This window comes from Thunnus albacares, chromosome 16 (assembly GCF_914725855.1).
Source record: "Thunnus albacares chromosome 16, fThuAlb1.1, whole genome shotgun sequence".
NCBI lineage: Eukaryota > Metazoa > Chordata > Actinopteri > Scombriformes > Scombridae > Thunnus > Thunnus albacares.
In genome coordinates this window covers 24,532,045-24,552,875 of record NC_058121.1, presented here as the reverse complement: position 1 = coordinate 24,552,875, position 20,831 = coordinate 24,532,045, and the positions used below count along the sequence as shown (strand labels likewise).

The following is a 20,831-nucleotide window of genomic DNA, read 5'->3' as shown; positions in this document are numbered from 1 at the left end:
ATTCATTATTTTTTTAGAGTCATTTCAAGTGTGTGTTGTGTAGCAAACTAATACTGTAGAGCTGAAACAACTAATCAATTAGCTGACTGAAAATTAATCAGCAACTATTTTAATAATCCATTTATCTGAAGATTTGCTGCTTCTGTCTTTGGGTTTTAGACTTTAAGTCAGACAAAACAAGACATTTGAAAACGTAACTGTGATGGACGTATTATAAACCAAATAATAAATCAACAATAATCAATGATGAAAACAATAGTTTAGTTGCAGCCTTAAAGTTATGATTAAATTGGTTTTAATGCTGTTCATCATAATAATGAAACAAAGCCACATACATTATAAAACACCAAACCAAAAATCAGCCGAAGTGTCCTCAATACTTTTTAAAAATCAAACGACTATTTTTAAATGTCAACAATGAACCTCGACACTAAAATGTTTTATTACATCTGAACTACAAAGAGCGCTGCATGTTTTTTTTTCCTGCATTATCTGTCATTGATTATCTATTTGAGAGTCTCTTTAGGAGATTTATCTGTAAATAAAAACAGATTAAAAATATTTTTTTTACCTGGATGAACCTTTTCCAGAGATGAAAATATTAGCATTTTGATCAATTTAGAGCCGAGACGGCTGTTTACAGAGATTTTAAATAAATGAATCAAACAAGCTAAAAGTTGGAGGGATTAAAATAGTATTTACAAAAAGTCCAGAGAAAATTCTGCCTGTTATTCCTTTAGATGCACACTGACAACACATGGATGTAAAATCACATCACAGAGCGTTCTTAAGAATTATTAAACAATTTATTTCTCATCAGTTTCAAACACCGACTTTACAGACATTAAAAAGCAGACAGTAAACACAACATCAGACTCACTGAACATCAGTCGGTCCGACACGTAAACATACAACAAACAGACCTTTAGATGGTTTAATACTCAGTGAACGTAACATTTAACAGAATAGAATAAATGATCGTCTGCATATAATGACACAGAAACGTCACGGCGAACAAACACAAACATCACGCGACATTAAAAATACTGACTAGTGCATTCGAATACCACAGAAGAAGAGAAGGCACAGGTGATCAAGTACTGGCTGATTGTCATTTAAAAAGTAATAAAGAATTTAATGACAGTCCGACTGGCAATTAAAATAATAATAAAATACAAGACTTAAGCACAAAAAATAACACTTAAAAAATGTCTCCCATCAAAAAACTGTTTTCATTGGTTTGATAAAAGCTGTAAAAATCTCTTTTTTTGGTTTAAACTTTACACCAGATTTAAACACAAGACTTTGGCGACTCCTAGTGGTAGATATTAAAACTGACACTGAGTCAACATCTGTCTGGAAACAATAAATAAACTGTAACAAATTTAACCAGGATTCAGCGGCGGGCGATACCACGACATTTCGTTTTGTAGATCTGATACCAGAAACGCATCCCGACTGTGATTGTCTCAATTTTTCATCAGCAAGTTCAACAATTTTTCCACTGGCAACTGAATAATCATATAAAAACTGTACATATTGTGGCTTTAAGAATAATAATACATTACCGTGATATATCTGAGTAGTTTGTGCAGCGTTAAATTACACATAAAGTCTTGATTAAGGCACAAACACTGGCAGGTTTTTGGGGTTCAGCGGCCAGTGACAGACTTTAAAACAGAAACCTTCAGATCAGTTTTAGTTTGAATTAGTTTTACATTTTATAAAAAACAAACAAAAAAAGATCTTTTGCTGAAGCTGTAAAATTCACTTTCAGTGCAGTTTGACTTTTACATAATCAGATGTTCCTTTAATCATTTTTTAAAGCTCTTTATGTCCATTTAAAAAGCAGAAAAAAATCGTTTGTTATCAATAAAATACAGAAGATAAAGTCCAGAAAGTTTCAGTTGTTTTTTTTTTGTATTTCTATTGCTGGTGCAGTGAAAAGCTGTCAGTGTCATTAGACTCTAAACACACAAACGATGAGTCATATTCAGAGCTGCAACGATTAGTCTATTAATCAGTAGATCAACAGAAAATTAATCTACAAATATTTTATCGATTATAATAATAATCGATTAATCATTTCGGTCATTTTTCAAGCAAAAATGTAAAAAAAACTCCACAGATTCGAGCTTCTCAAAGGTGATTATTTGAAGCTTTTCTTTGTCAGACGCGACGTCGCCTTCGAGTCTGAGAAACTGTGACGGACGTTTTGCTTTTTTCTGATGTTTTAAAGACCAAACTGATATAAGATGGATCGTTAGTTGCAGCTCTGGAATATTTATGCCTGAGAATCTGATCAAGTATTCGATGGCTTGATAACTTTTTAATGTCGGAATCGATACGCAGCTCCATCTGCAACAGCTTCAGTTCCATATGAGATCTGAGGAAGACGGATCCTGAAGCCGAGGAAGGACGGACAGTTTATGCTGTTATAAACAATAAAAATGTTCTTTTCTGATCTGAACTTCAGGGTCCTCGGTGGTGCGTTCAAAGACACTCTGACATCCAAAAACTAATCAGCTGTTGACAAGCAGAAGACAGAAAATAATCCAACGTGAAGGTTGTGAAACGACAACTGCTAAACTAAGCGAACAGTTTCTGGAAATGTTGAAGTCCAGATTATTCATCTGATGTTCAGAATAAGCAGTTTTAGGAAACCTGAGCCGACGCTGCTGCTGCTGCTGCTGCTGCTGCGTGTTTTCCTGCTCACAGCTGCAAACCAACAGCATGAGAACAAACTGTAACTCTGACCCTGAAAACTAAACTGAAGTTGCTGTGATGGATTCTCTCTGTTCACAGAAATGAAGTGAAACTAACGTCCGCCTTTATATTTAACAGGCTGCAACAGATCTGCAGCTGCAGCCACTTTTTTCTACATTTTCTTCTTACATCACTACATGTGAGGGTTAAAACCCGACGAGCGGATGTTATCCTGCTCACATCACTTGCCAACAGAATGTTAAGCTTTTCTGATCTGATCTTATCTCAAAAATATGGAGAATCGTGACACTTAAGAAACATTTCTATTGAACAAGTGATCAGTTTTACCGCAGAAACGATGTGACAGTGAAGTGTTCTTAATGATGGAGCTGATTTAACCTCATTAACTCCACTTGGACGCCAGTGTCCAGTCTTCCAACCAGGAAGACCTCGTGTTTACAAAAATATGGAGACTCCAAATGTTCTTTTTGGAAATCTGCCTGAACCTTTTCATAGAAGAAAACACTGTTGAGTCGTCATATTGTGTGTTATCTTCTTCAGATGTTTGGCTTTTGTTTACAGCCTGCTGACTGACTGAAAACAAAATGTTCATTTTAGGAGGACGAGATTTTTCAATTTTTACTGACTTCAAAGACTTTCTGCTCTGTTTCCGAGTGTTTCTGACACTTTCACAAGAAACTTCTGGAGGTTTCCTCCCCTGGAAAGACCTTATTTCAGCAGATAGTCACCGTTGTTCAGGAGCTGCAGATGTTTTGATTCGGGTCGTTTTAGGTTTTGCTCCAAAATAAGGACGGAGAGGAAGAGGTTAAAAAACTGTAAAAACTCCTCTTAGTTCTCCACAGACAGACAGTCCACCAGAACTGGAGGATCTGAGACTCCTGGTCCTGGTCCCGGATCGTCCCCTCAGCACTGCGTCTCCTTGGTGTCGATCTGATGCTGCCTCTTCAGTCTGAACAACATCGCCTTCTCGCTGCGTCCCGTCACGCTGTTGTCCGTCAGGTCCTCGAAGGAGCGCGGAGCCGACCCGCCCGGCCGGCTGAACGCCTCTTCCAGCGCCTCCTCGTCCAGGTGGGAGTCGAAGCTGGGGTCCTCCTCGATGGTGGCCATGCGGGGGCTGTCTAGAGGGGCGTGGCCGTTAGTGGGGGCCGGGGCGGAGTCGGGGCCGGGGCCGGAGACCGGAGGCGTGCTGGTCTGTTGGGGGCCGGACGGCTGGAAGCGAAGAGCGGCGGAGGTGGTGGAGAAGTGAGGAGGTTTGAAGATCCGAACGGATGCAGACTCCAGGCTGCTCAGGAGCTCGGCATTCTGGGAAAAAAATAACACAATTAAAGGAGCAGAACGCCATTTTTCATGTTCTAGTTTATTAACTGGAGCAGTTTTTCTTGTTTTCTATTAATTTCTGTAAAAAAATCTACTTGCAGAGACTCAAAACTTGCTGCAAACTGTTTTAGTCAAAGTTATTTTATCTACATTTATTTTCACTATCAAATAAAGTCAAATCTGCCAATATTTGTTGCTATAACAACATGTATCTTGTTATATCACATAATTTCATTAGCTTGATAATTAGCTTGTTATGACAAGTTATAATGATTTGTTTCTTGTAAAAACTGAGGAGTTTGGTATCTAGTAATAATGTACAAGTACTCAATGCCAAGATAAGTTCATGTCGTAGTTCATTAACTGAAACATTTTCATTTAATTTCTATAAAAAAATCAACCTGCAGAGACTTGAAACTTGCTTTGTTATAACTAACAATTATGTTCAGAAGATTTCGCAGAGTTGACGTCTTTAGATGTTTTGTTTTGTGACCAACAGTCAAAACCTCCAAAATATTGGAGAGTATTAATATTAAAAAACATTAAACAGTCAAATAAGACAAAGAGAAGCTCAAAATCTTCACATTGAAGAAGCTGAAACGAGTGTTTTTGCTTGAAAATTAAATGATTAATAGATTTTCAGATTTGCTGCAGACTAAAGTTCTGTGTATCAACTTCATGATAAAATCACATTTTTATCACAGTGATAATATTATTGCTACGAGCTTCTGAGCAGCAACAGTTTTTGGTGGTGCATTCAAGGACAATCTGGAAAAAAAAAAAACAAAACTGACCAGCTGTTGAAATGCAGAAGACAAATCAAAAAACATCAACTGTTAAACTGAAACACACAGTTTCTGGCACATATTGTTTTCTAAAATTTCACTCACAGCTGCAAATCAACAGATGATAACAAACTGTAACTCTGACCTCTGAAAACTAAACGAAGTCGACTGTGATGGATTTTCTCTCCGTGAGAAGTTTTAAGTTTTCTCTCTGTGAGTTGATTTTCACAGAAATGAAGTGAAACTAACGTCTGCCTGACAGAAGAGATGATTTATATCTAACAGGCTTTAACATATAAACTATATACACTTACGCTGGGGAAGAAGAGAGACTTGGTGGTCTGTTCGTATTGTTTATCCAGCTTCTTGTCCTGAAAGTAAACACATGAAAAGTGAGAAAAAACTAAATTCATTTTGTTCACATTCACTAACTAATCTGAATTACTAAACATAATGCAAACTAATTAATACTGTGAATATCAAGATGTTCGATGGTCACAATCTCTTTGGATGTTAAATTCATTTCAAATTATTAGTAACATTTTGTGCATTAAAAGGATGAGACGGTCTGGTTTTCGGCCTCGATCAGCTGTATAATCCTAAAATCCTGCAGCCCCGAACACATCACAGTGAAACATCATCTTAAAACAAATAAAAAAATGTTTCATGTCGTCTTTGATTAAACGTTCTTGTCCTCAAGACATTGTGTTTTTTTAAATACTGACGTATAAAATTGAACTTTTCTATAATTCTTTGTGTTACGGAGACAAAAAATATAGTTTCTCAATGTCTCGTTTTAACATTCTGACGTATTTTACGGAAGAACAGCCGTGCTTGCAATTATTTTTTTAACGCCGTTATCTGGAGATCACAAGTTAATTATTTGAATCAACCCGCTACAAACTAAAGGTCGTTTCCTCTTCATACTAACGATGTTCATCAGACATCAGAAGTGTCGTGACGGCGTCAGCGATGAGAGAAACGAAGTTTTCTGAAGCAGTGAATCAAATGAAGCAGTTGTGTTGAATTTGTTCAGTTTTGAAGCGTTTGTTCAAGTCAAAACGGCGACATCTGCTGAGCAACTCTGACATTGTTTCATATGTGAGGATTCAATGAAAGACGTCATGACAGTATGTAAACTCACTGCCGTCATCTGTCATCTGATGTCGTCTGTCGTATTTTATTCAATAAAGGTTATTTACTAAAAGCTGGATGTATGGAGGTAACGAGTCATTTGTTAATAAGGCTCATAGTTACTACTTTTATAAACTCTTTGATGAATTAGTGATGAATCCTCCTCGACAGTCGTGACTGATCTGATGAACCAGACGTTTGTTCTTTTAATTCTCCAGAATGATCCTGTTATCTAGAGAAAACAAAAGTCGTTACCTTGAGAAATCGACCTTTCGTTATCTCGAGATAACAGCATTAAAAACTAATTGCAAGCACGGCTGCTCTGGGCTTCTGTAATATTTTCTTGTTATTACTGATAACAAATTGTTCCGCTGTTACAAGAAACTTCTTGTAACAACAACAAGTCACCTTATCCTGTTATATCACAAAAGTTAACTTATTTCAAAAAATTAACATGTCTCATTAAAACAAACTTTTCTGGTTATAACATGATACTTCATGTCTCATCGCCAGCATGAAATAAAACTTAATGAAAGTATAAAAGCCTGAAATGTTCACTTTTTCTAGTCGATGTAACAATATCATCTCTTTAGTCTCTTTAGCTTTTTCTTGTTTTAAGACATGAACATGTTATCAGAAAAGTTTGTTTTAATGAGATACGTTTATTTTGTGAAATAACAGGAAAGGATTATCTTATTACAAGAAAAGTTTCTTGTGAAAAAAAAAAGGTTAATTTGATATCCAGTAATACTGAGAAATGTTCTCAGAATAACATGAAAATATCTTGTTATAGTGTGAAAAGTTTCTTGGTTTTGATATAAAAAGATAAAGTGATATGTTGATAACAGTGATATGTTGTTATAAAACTAGTCATAAAGAGAAAATATCTCAGAATAACTAGAAAAGTTTCTGATTAGAAACTGAGTAAATCTTGTGTCTAGTGTCTGTGTGTGTTTATGTTTTCATAACTGTGAACAGGACCTCTCTGTACTGGGACTGGTCATTCCCAGTAGTTCAGACTGGACTGTTGGACACAGTGAAGTGTAGACCAGCACAGAACTCACCACGCAGTGAACCAGGATGCCGAAAGGAACCCAGAACAGCAGCGAGAACGCCACCACTGAACCCACGATGTTATCGGCCAGAAACTTCCCGAACGTGTTGATGTCCAGCTTGTCGATGAAATCCCACAAACGCTCCACCACGTCCTGCACCTGCTTCATGCACTTCCCCTGCAGAGATCAGAGCCAACGGCAGGGAAACGTTCACACCACTTAGAACAAAAACTGTGCAAACAGATTTGTTTGTAAGTGGCAAGTGATTTAAAGGATCATTCTGGTGATTTTCTATAATTTTCTTATTGTCAAATCTCATGTTTGGATCCAAACCAACAATGAACTGATCTTCTGACAAGTATCATGTGTGAATCCAAAGCCTGATATATCTTATTCCTCTGTGCTGTAGACCTCCGTTGTTGTCCAAAAACTATTAAAAACACATCGATGAGCCAAACCGCTGCACTGGGTGACATGTTCCTTCATTATGAAGACTTTTGTCACGTTAGTTTGTTTAGAAACGGCTCCAAAGACTAATAACAGCGATCAGTTTCAGTCTCCAGAGAGCAGTTCTGTGTAAGACAGACGCCACTGAGCATGTGCGGCAACACGGTTCTGTTTACAGCTTCACTAGCTTGTTGTGCAACATGTCACAACCTTTGTGTTAGATTATAAATCTCTCAAGACCTTCAGTACAAACAAAGCCTTAAAAAGAATCACGTTCCTGCACATGCTCAGTGGCGTCTGTCTTACACAGGACTACTCTCTGGAGACTCTAGTCCAGGTTAGACAAATGTAAATAAGGTGTTTTTTTAATGTGGTCTGGATGCAGCTTTTATAACAATAATAAAATAACTGTTTTGCAAATCTGAAAGTGGTTTGTAAAGGGTGCTAAGACTTTGCTTTGTATTGTTTATTAATAGATTACTATTTATAAAAAGTTTCCTTTAACTTTCCCCGTAACCTCAGGACTCATGAAGCCTTTGTTTCAGCTCCTCTAACACAACTACCGACACTGATAAATGTGTCTGCTGATTTCTGACAGCAGCAACCTCATGGTCTTCTTTTCACTCCTTGGGAACATTTTTATGTATGAAACTCGCCCACAAACGCAGCAGAACAGGACGCTGATATGGACATTTTAGGGGCGTCAATGAAGCTAATGATGAACGTTGTGATGTGAAGAGAGTTTGTTGGATCACAGAGAAAAGTAATTTAGGAGACAAAGTGCTGATGAATCGTTTTACCGCTCCATCACAGAAGCCCACAGTGCAGGGTTTTCCTTTACGCAGGAACAGGAATTGGCCCGTCTCGTCCCGGTAGGGAGCGCAGACGCCGCTGCTGCTCCGACAGCAGACTTTACAGGACGAGTTTGTTTCTATAAAGAAGAAGAAGAAAGAAGCAGATTAAGACGATTTACTGCAGCTGTTACAAACTGCACTCAGAGTTTAACATCCACCTTGTAACAGGTGATGAAAACAACTGAATTCATAGTTGCTCTTAAAATTTAACTTGACAGAAAAAAGGTAGAAATAAAAGGATAAATATTAAAGGATAATTTCACCCAAATTACATAAAAACCTATTTTTCCTCTGGTTGTCTGTCCAGTCAGATACTTTTGGTTTTTATTCATCCTCAGAAAATGAAATACAACTGAGCTTTTTTTCTTTTCACCAAGTTTTAAAATGACATTAAACAAATCAAATAACAGTAACATCTCTCTCCAGAAACAGTAAATGCATTTCCATCCATCTGTTTTTATGGGCATTATTAATTTGTCAGACGAGGGATCAAGTGTGCACAAATCCAAGTTCAAAGAAGTGATGTCTGCACACTGTTAAGCTCCCAATCAATAAAGGAAGATCTTACAGATTGACCATCTGAAAGGATAAAAGAAGTCTGACCAGTTTTTGTAATTTAGGTGAACTGACCCTTTAACTTTCACCCTGATTTGTTTCCATCAACTAGTGAAAAGCTAAAATTTCAGAGCACACTCAACAGTCCACTGAAGGTAAATTTGAGGCTTTTGGGAGCTAAAACTAAATCAGAGAGTTCATCATTAAACATCTATTTATTTTCCTGAGTTTCCCGCCTCAGACTCTTGAGCAGAGCGGGGGAGCGGGGGGGCGGGGCATCGGAGTATCGTACCGTTGCAGGCGCAGGGCTGCAGCTTTAAGACGGCCTGGCAGAAAGGAATACACTCTCCGTTCAGACACTCTCCACTGTCCAAGCACACCGTTTTATCTGGAGCGTTCTCCGGCGACGGACACTCGCTGCTGTTTCCTGTCGACACAAACACACACACACTGAAGACCAGTCCTCAAATCTGATTGGCTGAATCATTCAAAGCCTGGTGACACTTTATTTAAGGACTAAAATTCAAGATAAAAATAAAGCTAATTGTTCTGACTGTATGATATTTGTTCAGCTGACCTGATGATTTGTTACACTGACTATTAACTAGCATTAATTAATTGAAAATGTACCAATCTAACAACTTATCTTCAGTATTTTCTGTGTAATTTGTACCAGATTTCATATTTCTTTCCAGGAAACTTCGCAGGAAATTATAAGGAAATGACAGAACTGTGAGTAATCCAGCTGACCTGTACAGTAGGAGTGTCCTTTACAGGTGGCGTCGATGGGCTCCTGGCAGACTTCGCCTTCAGACTCGAACCGGCATTTTTTACAGCACGCGCTGTTTCTGTCACTGAGCGGAGAGACGTTGGATGAGCAGAGTGGAGGAGAGAAACGTTAACAGACGCCTTCAAGTCTTTAAGTGTCAAAGAAAAACATAAACGTAACAAAAAATAAACACCTGCAGATGCCCTTTGACGTTTTAGTCTTTTATTTGAGAGCAGGAAAAAAGTATCGCACACTCTGGCTGCGTATGCATTTCTCTTTTATTTAGATGACGTTTCAGCCCTCAGGCCTTTCGTAGGACGCAGGCACGGGTGTTTTATGTAGGCCGCACCCTAGTAACACATCTGATGGTGATTAGATTGTTGATCTTAAAGGAGGGCTGAGTGCCGAAACCTCATCTAAATTATACAGAAATGCATATGAAGCCAGAGCGTGCAACACTTTTTTCCTGCTTTCAAGTCTACTTTCAGTGATCAACACCTCAATACAACTCTTGGTTTGTGTTACTAATAGTCTAATAATCTTTTACTATCAAAAGGAAGAAAAACGATGTGGTTTTGTGGTGGAGGCATCAAACTCAAGAGACAGATATCGCCAAACCTGGATGCATAAAACTATTTCTCTAAATAGATATCACTTACAGAAGGAGAAGAGATATGTAATTTGTGTTGTGGGTGAACAGACTCTTTAAACTGGGTAACAATACTGTTGCAGTGAATCTTTAACCGTTGTCCACACATGTTCCCAGTAGAGTATATTTATGTCTCCTGCTCAGATCTTTATTGTCCCACAAGAGGAATTTATTTTTGCAGCGAGGCAGCATAAAAACACACAACACTCAAACGTTAAAAGTGCTGCTACTATACACTATGGATGTTTGCTAAAAACAAGGAAACTAGCAACAAAACGAATAAAGATAAGAAAAGTAAAGTGCTGAGCTGTGTGAAGAACCAAGAGGTTTATAATGTGTAGAATTAAGAGCACTTATTGCACATGGGATGAATGAAAAATTGAACTTGATGCACCTTAATTTTTGGAAAATACCACCATCTGGTGTTAATCTGGCATTAAAAACATTTAACTGCAGAAGATGTACGCTTCGTTGCTCCTTCTTGCATATTGCCTCATATGTTCTCTGAGCAGTGCTGCGGCAGCTCTGCGTCGTCTCTGACCTGCACTGAGCTCCGGGTCTCAGCCTGCATTCGGCGGTGCAGCAGAGGTCCGAGTTGATGTGCAGCAGTCCCGGGTCACACTCCTCCCCGAGCTCCACCCGCGAGTTCCCGCACACGTTGGTGTTCCTCTCTTTGAAGCAGGACGCCGCCTTCGACCTCAGACGCTTCACTATGGAGCGCTTGCTGCAGTTAGAGAACAGCTGCACACACAGGAAACACTTACTCATCATTCTGAACTGAACTGTCATCAAACTAGACTTTAGATTTTACACTGAATTCAACCTCCGCTGTTACATAATTTAATTATTTATTGCATGTGTCACGTTTAATTTTTGCTCGTCACCTTCATATGTTTCATACACTTCATTTCTTTGTTCATAGCACAGTGCAAATAGATTTTAAATTTTAATATTATTTTATTTATTTCATTATATATTATTAACTTTTGTTCCCTTTTTATTCTTAATTCTTCTATGCCAAGAAATATTCTTTTTATGCTGCATACTTGGCTAATAAAACTGATTGTAATTCTGAAATAAACAGTTATCAAACAGTAACTCCACATATTTCAGCTGAAGCTTCAGGTTCTGTATCTCACAGCGTCACGTGTTGTCTGTTTTTGTAACAGTAAGGAGAAACCAGGAGGCAGCACCTTGTTGTTGACGTGGTCCCCGCTCACAGCGATGGGGTACATGACGTATTTGCCTCCTTGGTCCTCTCGGGGGGCGCAGTACGGGATGTTGTCGGGGTCGTGTTCTGCCCCGAAGTTATGGCCGAGCTCGTGAGTCGTCACCAGGTCTGCTTCCTGTGGAGACCACAACAAAATATTCCCGATTTTATAAATGCATCTTACTGAGGCACCGTTCCTGTACAGCTGTTTGTGACCTCTTTTGTTAAAAGAAAAAAGGGGTTTTGTAGAAAAATGTTTATATTTCTCAAAAGTGAGGTATCAAAAAAGTATATTTTGGTATCTGTATCAAAAGAACTTCCACTTGTTGGCAGCAGAACAAGTTGTAAACACAATATCTGACATATTGTCAGCCTTTAAAGAAGTTCTGGCTAACATGTTAGCAGACAGCAACATCATCACCCCATAAACTGTGTCAATCACAACTTCTGGGGTTCCTCAGGGTTCTATTATTGGTCCTTTATAGTTTCAATTCACTTGCTAACATTTAACCCAAAGATCCTCTGATCAAAACAACTTAACAGGTTCAAAATGCCTTCAGAAATGTCAAAAATGATCATTACAAAAACAAATGTCACTGTATGAACAACAGCATTCACAAAGCTGACACACCTTAGTCAGGATGGTCTTCCCATAGTTCTTAGTGCTGGTCAGTCCAGTGTTGAGGTAGATCATTCGTTGTTCGTTTGAAGATGAAGGACACCCTGAGGAACAAAAACATTTTAATACAACCAGGATTATTCTTTAAAATGATCTCCAGGTATCAGACGAGGACTCAGTGAAGCAGCAGGACTCACCTTTGGAGCAGAGACCTCCAGGGATGTCCGGTTTGGACGGAGCGACGTAGGCCAGACCCAGAGTGCCTTCATCGAAGTCCTGATAGGTGAAGAGGTGAGCCAGGCACACGTTGGAGGCTTTCTCTGCGATGTCCACACTGAATTGCTGCAAGGACACAAAGCAGCAGAGATCCAACACTCAGGATTTAAGATAAACAAGAAGTCTTGTGATATTGTCTTTCCCACACAGAGCACCACTGAAAAAGTCCCCAACAAATGCACTTTCTCCTCCTGTTTGTTTGATCAAAAGTACAGTGATCCGCTGTTTTAGGAAATCAGCGAGCCTTTTTAAACATCAAACTATATATTTGTGAGCTGATATATATTTGATGTTCAGTAGGAACCAATATTCTTGAAGCTGAGAATGATTGACAGAGTAAGGAAGGAGGAAAGTACTGAAAGACGCACTAACAGCAGACAGACTTAAACTTTAACATCTCCAAACTAAATAATATAATATAACATACAGAACACCAGATTTAATACACCAGCATTTAAAATTGGGAAGTTTTGCATCAAAATCAACATAGAAAATGTTTTTTTTTCACTGCATCTTTAACATCCAATAGTGGCTAACGTTAGCATGTTAGCATGCGTTCGACAGGTGTTACCTCCAGCAGTTTCTTGACGTCCCAGACGTCTCTGCCCTCCACTGGACTTCCTCGCATGTTAAAGTGACTTTTTCCCGGAGCGACGGGGGTCGGAGTCTTCTCTATGATGATCTGACAGCAGAAACACAGCAGCACAGTTTACATTTACATCACAGTCTAAACACAAGGATGACACTGTCATTTTATTACATAACTGTACCCTGATTCAGTCAGCGTCATCCACCTCTACTAACTCACCACCTCTTTATGAGACACTTTGTCCATACAGCCTGATTCTGATTGATTACAAACTGATTATAGAATAATAGGACAGTGTTAGATCATTTAAACTAATCACTTATAGGTTCCCTGTGGAGAGTCTGACCTCTAGTAGCTCTATGGAGAGGATTTTTACAAATGAGTCAATGTTTGACTCATGCACACAAATGTTGTGATATACAGTCCTGCCAATGGTTTCACATTATTCCACTGATCTACAAGTGGCTGCAGATTAGTGGATGTAAACAATGCAGGATTTAAAATACTTTTAAAAATCAGCTTTGCAAATATCTTACGAGGAAGAAAATGTATTCAGCACTTTCTGTTAGACCTCAAAGACACACTGAGTTTTTGTGAGTAACACTGAATATAAACACAACTCTGGTTTGTTTAAAAGAAAACTTCACAGGGCTCCTTTATGCTCTCATTACAGATTTCCTCGCACAAATCAGAAATATTAGATTATGAAGTTGGATGACAAAATGTGTGCTGGAGCTCTAAGGTTTGATTATGCAGGATTCAGTAAAACCCTTAAAACAAATTAGAATAAATGAAATATAACCAGGAATTCTTTAAGTTTCTAAAATGATGTCAGTTTCTTTCTGAGATTTTAATGACACACGTGGTCTAAATGTTGTTCCAGCTCCTTTTCTCCATCATGCTCCTCACCTGCTGGATCTGGACGCCATAACCGGAGAACTCATCATCCCAGGACGTGTTTCTGTAGATGTCGTCCACGCGGTCGATCAGTTCGATCTGAAAACACAGTCGGGATGGTTAACTGGGATGTTCACACTGTTTATAGTGAAGTCAAAACTGGTTAAAATGTGAAGCGGAGTTTGTACTGAGCACATAGAAACACAGTGATGATTAATGTCCAGGTGAGAAGTCAGAGACCAGGTAGTTGAGGGTGGTGCTCTCCTCCTCACGGCCCATGTGTTTGAAGAAACGATGGTCGGCCACCAGCAGCAGAGGACAAGTGTTCTTCTTGTGGTCGTGCACCTGACGCTTCCCTCTCATCAGAGACTCTGACCAGGTAACAACATATAAAACACACGTCAGAAAGTGCTGCAGTCTTATTCAATTAATCACCCTGGTTCCAGAAAGAAAATAATTAGCAGATTAATTGATAAAGAAAATTCTTGTTAGTGGCAGCCCTGTAACATTTACCATGTTCACCATCATAGTTTAGAGTGTTAACATGCTAACATTTGCTAATTAGCACAAAACACATAAGTGCAGCTAAGGCTGATGGGAATGTCATTAGTTATGCAGGTATTTGATCTTTAATCTTATTATACACACACACACACACACACACACACATATATATATATATATATATATATATACACACACACACATATATATATACACATACATATATGTATATCTTATTTTCAACGGGTGGATATAAACTCACTGACCACTTTATCAGGTGCACTTATCAGTCCAATACAACAGTCCATGTATGTTAAATAGGTGGACAAAATATTACAAACACTTTTTCTGGCAATGTCAACAAAACTGAAAATGTAGAAGCTTCATAAAAGTAGAATTTATGGCAGAGCTGTTGTGTTGGATTGCATTAGTTTGAACAGGTGTTCCTAATAAAGTGATTGGTGACTGTGAGTCTGAGGAAGATCTGTGTGAGGTTAAAAACTAAAGGAAGCTATTATAGCAAGAATCTATTAATCAGAAATGAGTCAGTGAGGTCAGAATATAGAGTAGTTTATGATCACATCACACATGCAGCAGACATTTCTTTCATATGAACCACAGACGTCATGTTCTGTCTGTGTTCAAACTCACTGACCTTCTTCCTCTCGGTCCTCCGACATGGCTACTCTGACGCTTTCAGGGAGGAGGAGGCTGGGATCAGAGGCCACATAGCCGCAGACGGACGGCTGGTGCAGCCGGCTGAGGTTCCTGATGTCCTCTGAGCGGTAGATCAGCAGACGACCATCAGGGGGCGCCGATGAGAACCTCCACAGAGGCTGAAGGGAGAAGAGACAGTGCAGCAGCTCACATCTGGATTTATTTTTATGTTTCAATCAAATTCTTACAGCTTGATGATCAGTGTTTGTATTTTACCTCGATGTTGTATTCTGTCTCGTCCGTCAGGATGTGAGCTGAGAACTCGTGGTCGTCTATGTGAGCGTGAACACGAGAGTTTTCCTCCCCTGAAAGAATTAAAGGATCAGTCTGCTGTTTTTTCTGTATTTCTCTTACGGTCAACAATAAGCTGATTGGTTCCCAACGGCACAAATCATCTGCCTCCAGCCTCTTAAATGTCAGGATTTGCTGCTGTAAATTAAATATGGATTTCAGACTGTTGGACGAACAAAACAAGACGTCACGTTGGGCTCTGCAAAATTATAAACTGCGTATTTCACAATTTCAACCCATTAAAATCAGCACATTAATCAATAATGAGAATAATCTATAGTTGCAGCTTTAGTTCTGTTAATACAACATCTGGTGTCTGTACAGGCGGACATGTTCAGACATGTCTGCTGGTGTGAATGTTCACTACATTACATGATATAAATTACTGAGTCTGACGTTCACAATGATTAGGATTTGTTGGGGACTATTTCCAGCAGCAGATAAATCCACTGTTGTTGCTCTAGTGAGTATTTCTGGCAGCAGGACGGTGTGTGTGTGTGTTCATGATAATAAAGGAAGATGTCACACAGTGCAACAGTGTGGCTCACTGACATGTTTTTAATAGTTTTTGGACAACAACGGAGGTCTACGGCACAGAGGAATCAGATGTATCAGCCTTTGGATACACACAGAATATATAGTTCAATTCATTCTTGGTTTGGATCCAAACATGAGATTTGATAACTCAGGTTGATCAGTCTTACCGATCACGTGTCCTGTGAAGTAGTTGTGTCTGTTGACCGGGTAGCTCTGCTCTCGGCCGTCCTCGTCTACGACCACGGCCCTGAAGTCCTCAGTGAACAGCTCGTCGTTGGTCCTCAGGTAAAGTCTGAAGTGCCTGCAAACACAAACGTACTCGTAAGTAGGACATTCGAATTACATGAATCAAACAAGACACTGAGCTGTATGAAGTCTGACCTGTGCAGGGCGTCGAAGCTGAGCAGTTTCTCTACGTGAGTTTGAGTCTGGACGTCACGGCGGCGGCGGACGGAGTGAGTCTGCAGGCTGGAGAGAGGCAGCACGTCGAAGTCGTCCAGCATCGACCTGAGAGACGCTGAAGAAGAAATTGTATTTATTCTGTAAGTCTCATTGAGATCAATCTGACAGAATATGGCTTCCATATCTTCTACCTGCTTTATGTGTCTGTTAATTGAAGTCAGGCTCATTACTTGAGCTCAGATTAGCTGTAAGGAACCAGACATTTGACTGAGGATCCCATTTTCACTTTTTTATTACTTACTATGCCCTAATTTTTACTCTAAAACTCAAATATTTTATTTGTTATCTAATAACTGTGAGATAGTACGATGGACAATTGTAAGTAAGTAGTAAGTAAGTAGTAAGAAAATATTGTAGATTGTATTTTCATACAACATAGGATATAAGATATTATAAATTGTTATCAACTATCCCAAAATTAGAAACTATGATTTGAAAGTCAAAATGTTGATGTATGATCTCACTGTTTTCACTCGAAAAGTCATTACTTTGATTTGGTAAATCAAAATTAGGAGATTAAGATCATATTTTGACTTCTTATCTCATAATTATGAGTTATAAAGTCAAAATTCTGACTTCCTATGCCCTACTTTGTACTTTAAAACCAAAATATTTTACTTTTTATTTCATAATTTTGACATGGAAAGTACAAATTCTAACTTTCTATCTACTAATTTTGATTTTGAAATTCAAATACTTAACTTATCTCATAATTTTGACATCGAAGGTCAAAATTCAGTCTTTTTCTGGCAGAAAATGGCTTCCACATCTACTACCTACTTTTTCGTGACTGTTAACTGAAGTCAGGCTCGTTACTTAAGCTCACATTAGTTGTAAGACACCAGACATTTATATTCATTTAGAGGATTAAAAATCGCATTTAAACACTTACTGTACTCATGGTCTTGTGTGTCTGCAGGCGGAGAGATGGCTGCTCCCGTTAAAACGATGAAAACAGTGAAGAAAACCAGCTCCTGTCTCATGTTTGACGATTTGACTGATGGATGGACTGAATGGAGAAAAAAAAAAAGGTCGTCGCGGGTTGTTTCGGGCTAAACGTCTCGACGCATCAGATTTAACACTTTAACGACAGTTTGGATTTAAAAAAGCTTGAGTTTTAAAAGACATTTAAGGTTAAAGTGGAGTTAATCTCGCCCAGCTGTTGTCTTTGTTTTGTTTAGAAACTGGTTGAAAAACGCCTCCAGTCCGCAGAACCAGGAAGACGGACAGCTGCCGAGTGAGTCAAGCTAGCAACAAGCAGGAGCGTCCGGCCGGAAGTACATCTAACTGCTTCTTCTTTGAGGGTAAATCCATGGATATATAAAGAGAATGTGATTTTAATCCTTCAAATTAATATAAATGTCTGGTTTCTTACAATATCATTTCATTTTCAGTCATTTCTCTTTATACATCCATGGGTACATCTAACTTCTTCTTACTTCTTCTTCTTCTTCTGGGTTAAATCCATGGGTGTATTCACTTTATGTGATTTTAATCATCTAAATTTATATAAATGTCTGGTTTCTTACAATATTATTTCTCTTTATACATCCATGGTACATCTAACTGCTTCTTCTCCTGCTGCTGCTTCTTCTTCTTCTTCTTCTTCTTCTTCTTCTTCTTCTTCTTCTTCTTCTTCCTCTTCCTCTTCAGGGGCACATTTAACTGTCTTCATGATACAAACTTTAAGTAAAATGTTGATAAAGATGTTTATATAAAATACTTTTCTTTGAATAATAATTTGTGTCAGGTTTTTTTTCCAAAAGAGGATCAATTATCTTATCCTTAAAATGGCATCTCCTCCTTCTCCCTCATTAAAAAAAGCCAGAATCTATAAATATGCAAATGTGTTTCATCTCACAAGTTTAACTGCTGGACACAAGATGTCTCCTACTTCTCCTCCTACTTGGAGGCTTCAGGTTTCCACATCATACCTGTGTAAATTGAATACTGGACCATGATTGGCTCCAAACTAGTTGTGATGTCATGAATCATGCAGGTAGGTCCGCCCCTTAAAATCAGATTTTCCATCAGCTCAGAGAAACTTTTGTCCTTCAGCAGAGGAATGTGAAAACAAACTCTGCACAGAGAAGCTCAAACAGCCAACTGAAGCAACAAGAAGAAAAACATATTTTTGAGTGGAGGAGTACTTTAAGTGTTTAAAATGTAACAAAGTCGATAAAGCTTGAACAATAAGATAAAATGAAATAAATATAAACCCTAAAGTTCCCCTCCCAGACTTTGCCCTCAGGTTCCTCCTTCAAATACCTGCAAACCAAAATCAACAGATACAAACACTCCTTTATACGCTTACTGTTAAACTCCAATAGAAAAAAGGTCATATCAGTCTGACCACCCAAACACGCTGGGTAAATATTATGTACGCTATGTCTATGTCTATGTTTTTGACTTTGTATTATATGTTGTATTTAATTGCTTTGGGTGTTTTTGATCTTGTGTTATTACTGTTTTTACTGCTGGACAACTAGTTGCCCCTCTGGGGAAAAGAAACAGTTGTAACACCACTAAAATAAATAAACTCATTAATAAATATATAAAAACAAGTACACATAGATAAAATAAATATAATATGAATAATATTATACAATTATGACAATGAATAATAAAGTAAATACAAAAAAGTAAAAATATAAAGAAATCCAGCACCAAAGATAAAAATGCCCTAATGAATGAATAAGCTAAATAAAAAGTAAAATAAAAAATAAAATATTAAATCCAAGTTTTCCCAACACACACACAACTTTAAATAACAAACAATTAAATTTAAAAAAAAAAAAAAAGTTTAATTATTTGAAATAAATATTTCATGTTTTATTTATTCAGTTAACTCATTAAATTATATGTTTTATAAAATGTATTTACCTTTACGAGACTGTTTCACATTGTTCATCATGGAATTAAATTCCAGTTGAGAAATGCTGAATACTTTATATATCTCTATAACTTTGATTAAAGTGGTCAAACTTAAATACGTTCGGTGTAAAAATACGTTAATGTATAACAGCATTAAATGTGTTAAATGTAAGTATTAAAGGTCCTAGCTTTGTTTTTACAACCCGCCGTCATGTTTTGTTCTCACTGTGTCGAGCTTGACGCTTCTGAGTCAAACACGCTGGAATCCAAAAAGACCCCGACATTAAAAAAGAATAAGTAATTTGACGTGATTTTTTACAGTGTTGAGAGTAAAAAGGTGTTAAAGCTGCTCAAACAAACACAGAAACTGAACGAAATAAAAGAGAAACGTGTCTGTCGTCCATCTTATGTAAGAGAATAACAGAGAGACATCTGGACGGTCTATTTATAACATCTGAGCTCATCTAAATCCGCTTTTACTACAAGATATATGTAGAGCTGAAAACCAATAAAACACTGACAGAGTACATCACAGGGAACTGGAAACTGTCCTCAGTGATGGAAGAAGTACTCTGATCCTTTACTTAAGTAAAAGTACCAATACAACAATGTAAAAATACTCCATTACACTAAAAGTCCTGCATGAAAAATCCTACTACAGTAAAAGTACATAAGTATTATGAGCTTGATGTAGTTAAAGTATTGCAGTAAAAGTAGTGGTTTGGTCCCTCTGACTGATATATTATTATATATGACATCATTAGATTATTAATACTGAAGCATCAGTGTTAGAGCAGCATGTTACTGTTGTAGCTATTGGAGGTGGAGCTAGTTTACACTACTTTATATACAGTTAGCTAGTTTAGTCCACTGGTTCCCAACCTAGGGGTCGGGCCCCTCCAAAGGGTCAGCAGATAAATCTGAGGGTTCGTGAGATGATTAATGGGAGAGGAAAGAAGATAAAACAAAGTTCTGATACACAAACCTGTTTTCAGTTTTTGGACTTTTTCTCTAATCTTTGATTTTTGCTGAAATATTAGATCATTTGAACATTTATTGAAATGAAAGCATGTGAGAAGTTTAGAGGGAAAAATCACTATTTGGTGGAGCTGTTAACAACTCATAGACATGTGAAATGTGACCCCGACTACACACTGCTTTTTGTAAGACGTCAAAAGCCAAAAAGGTTGGAAACCACTGGTTTCATCTTTAACAATGTGTTGTATTTTAAAAGCTTGTTATATTATCCATTGTGTCAAATCTTCATCTGAAAAGTAACTAAAGCTGTTAAATAAATGTAGTGGAGTAGAAAGTGCAATATTTCCCTCTGAAATGTAGTGAAGTGGAAGAATAAAGTAGCATCAAATGGAGAAACTCAAGTAAAGTACAAGTGCCTAAAAACATTTACTCAAGTACTGTACTTAAGTACAGTACTTGAGTAAATGTATTTAGTTTCTTTCCACCACTGACCGTCCTCCATATAAAACAAAAAAACCCGCAGGGAGTTAAACACCATAAAACACAATCTGAACTAAAATAAACTCATTATTAGACACCACACAC

General features: G+C 37.9%; 1 protein-coding gene across 1 annotated transcript; it reads right to left on the bottom strand.

Annotated features, from left to right (window-relative positions):
* Positions 1 to 3,546: 3,546 nt before the first annotated feature.
* adam17b (ADAM metallopeptidase domain 17b) lies at positions 3,547 to 17,805 on the bottom strand. The gene is made up of 18 exons (XM_044376943.1): positions 17,287 to 17,805; positions 16,314 to 16,449; positions 16,100 to 16,233; positions 15,321 to 15,409; positions 15,043 to 15,223; positions 14,124 to 14,254; positions 13,896 to 13,982; positions 12,969 to 13,079; positions 12,319 to 12,463; positions 12,134 to 12,225; positions 11,486 to 11,638; positions 10,834 to 11,033; positions 9,625 to 9,728; positions 9,167 to 9,301; positions 8,266 to 8,396; positions 7,028 to 7,195; positions 5,144 to 5,200; positions 3,547 to 4,029 (listed from the first exon to the last, which is right to left on the bottom strand). Exons 1-18 carry the CDS (start codon positions 17,375 to 17,377, stop codon positions 3,631 to 3,633), a joined length of 2,544 nt encoding a protein of 847 aa, XP_044232878.1. The 5' UTR covers positions 17,378 to 17,805; the 3' UTR covers positions 3,547 to 3,630.
* Between the last annotated feature and the right edge of the window lie 3,026 nt (positions 17,806 to 20,831).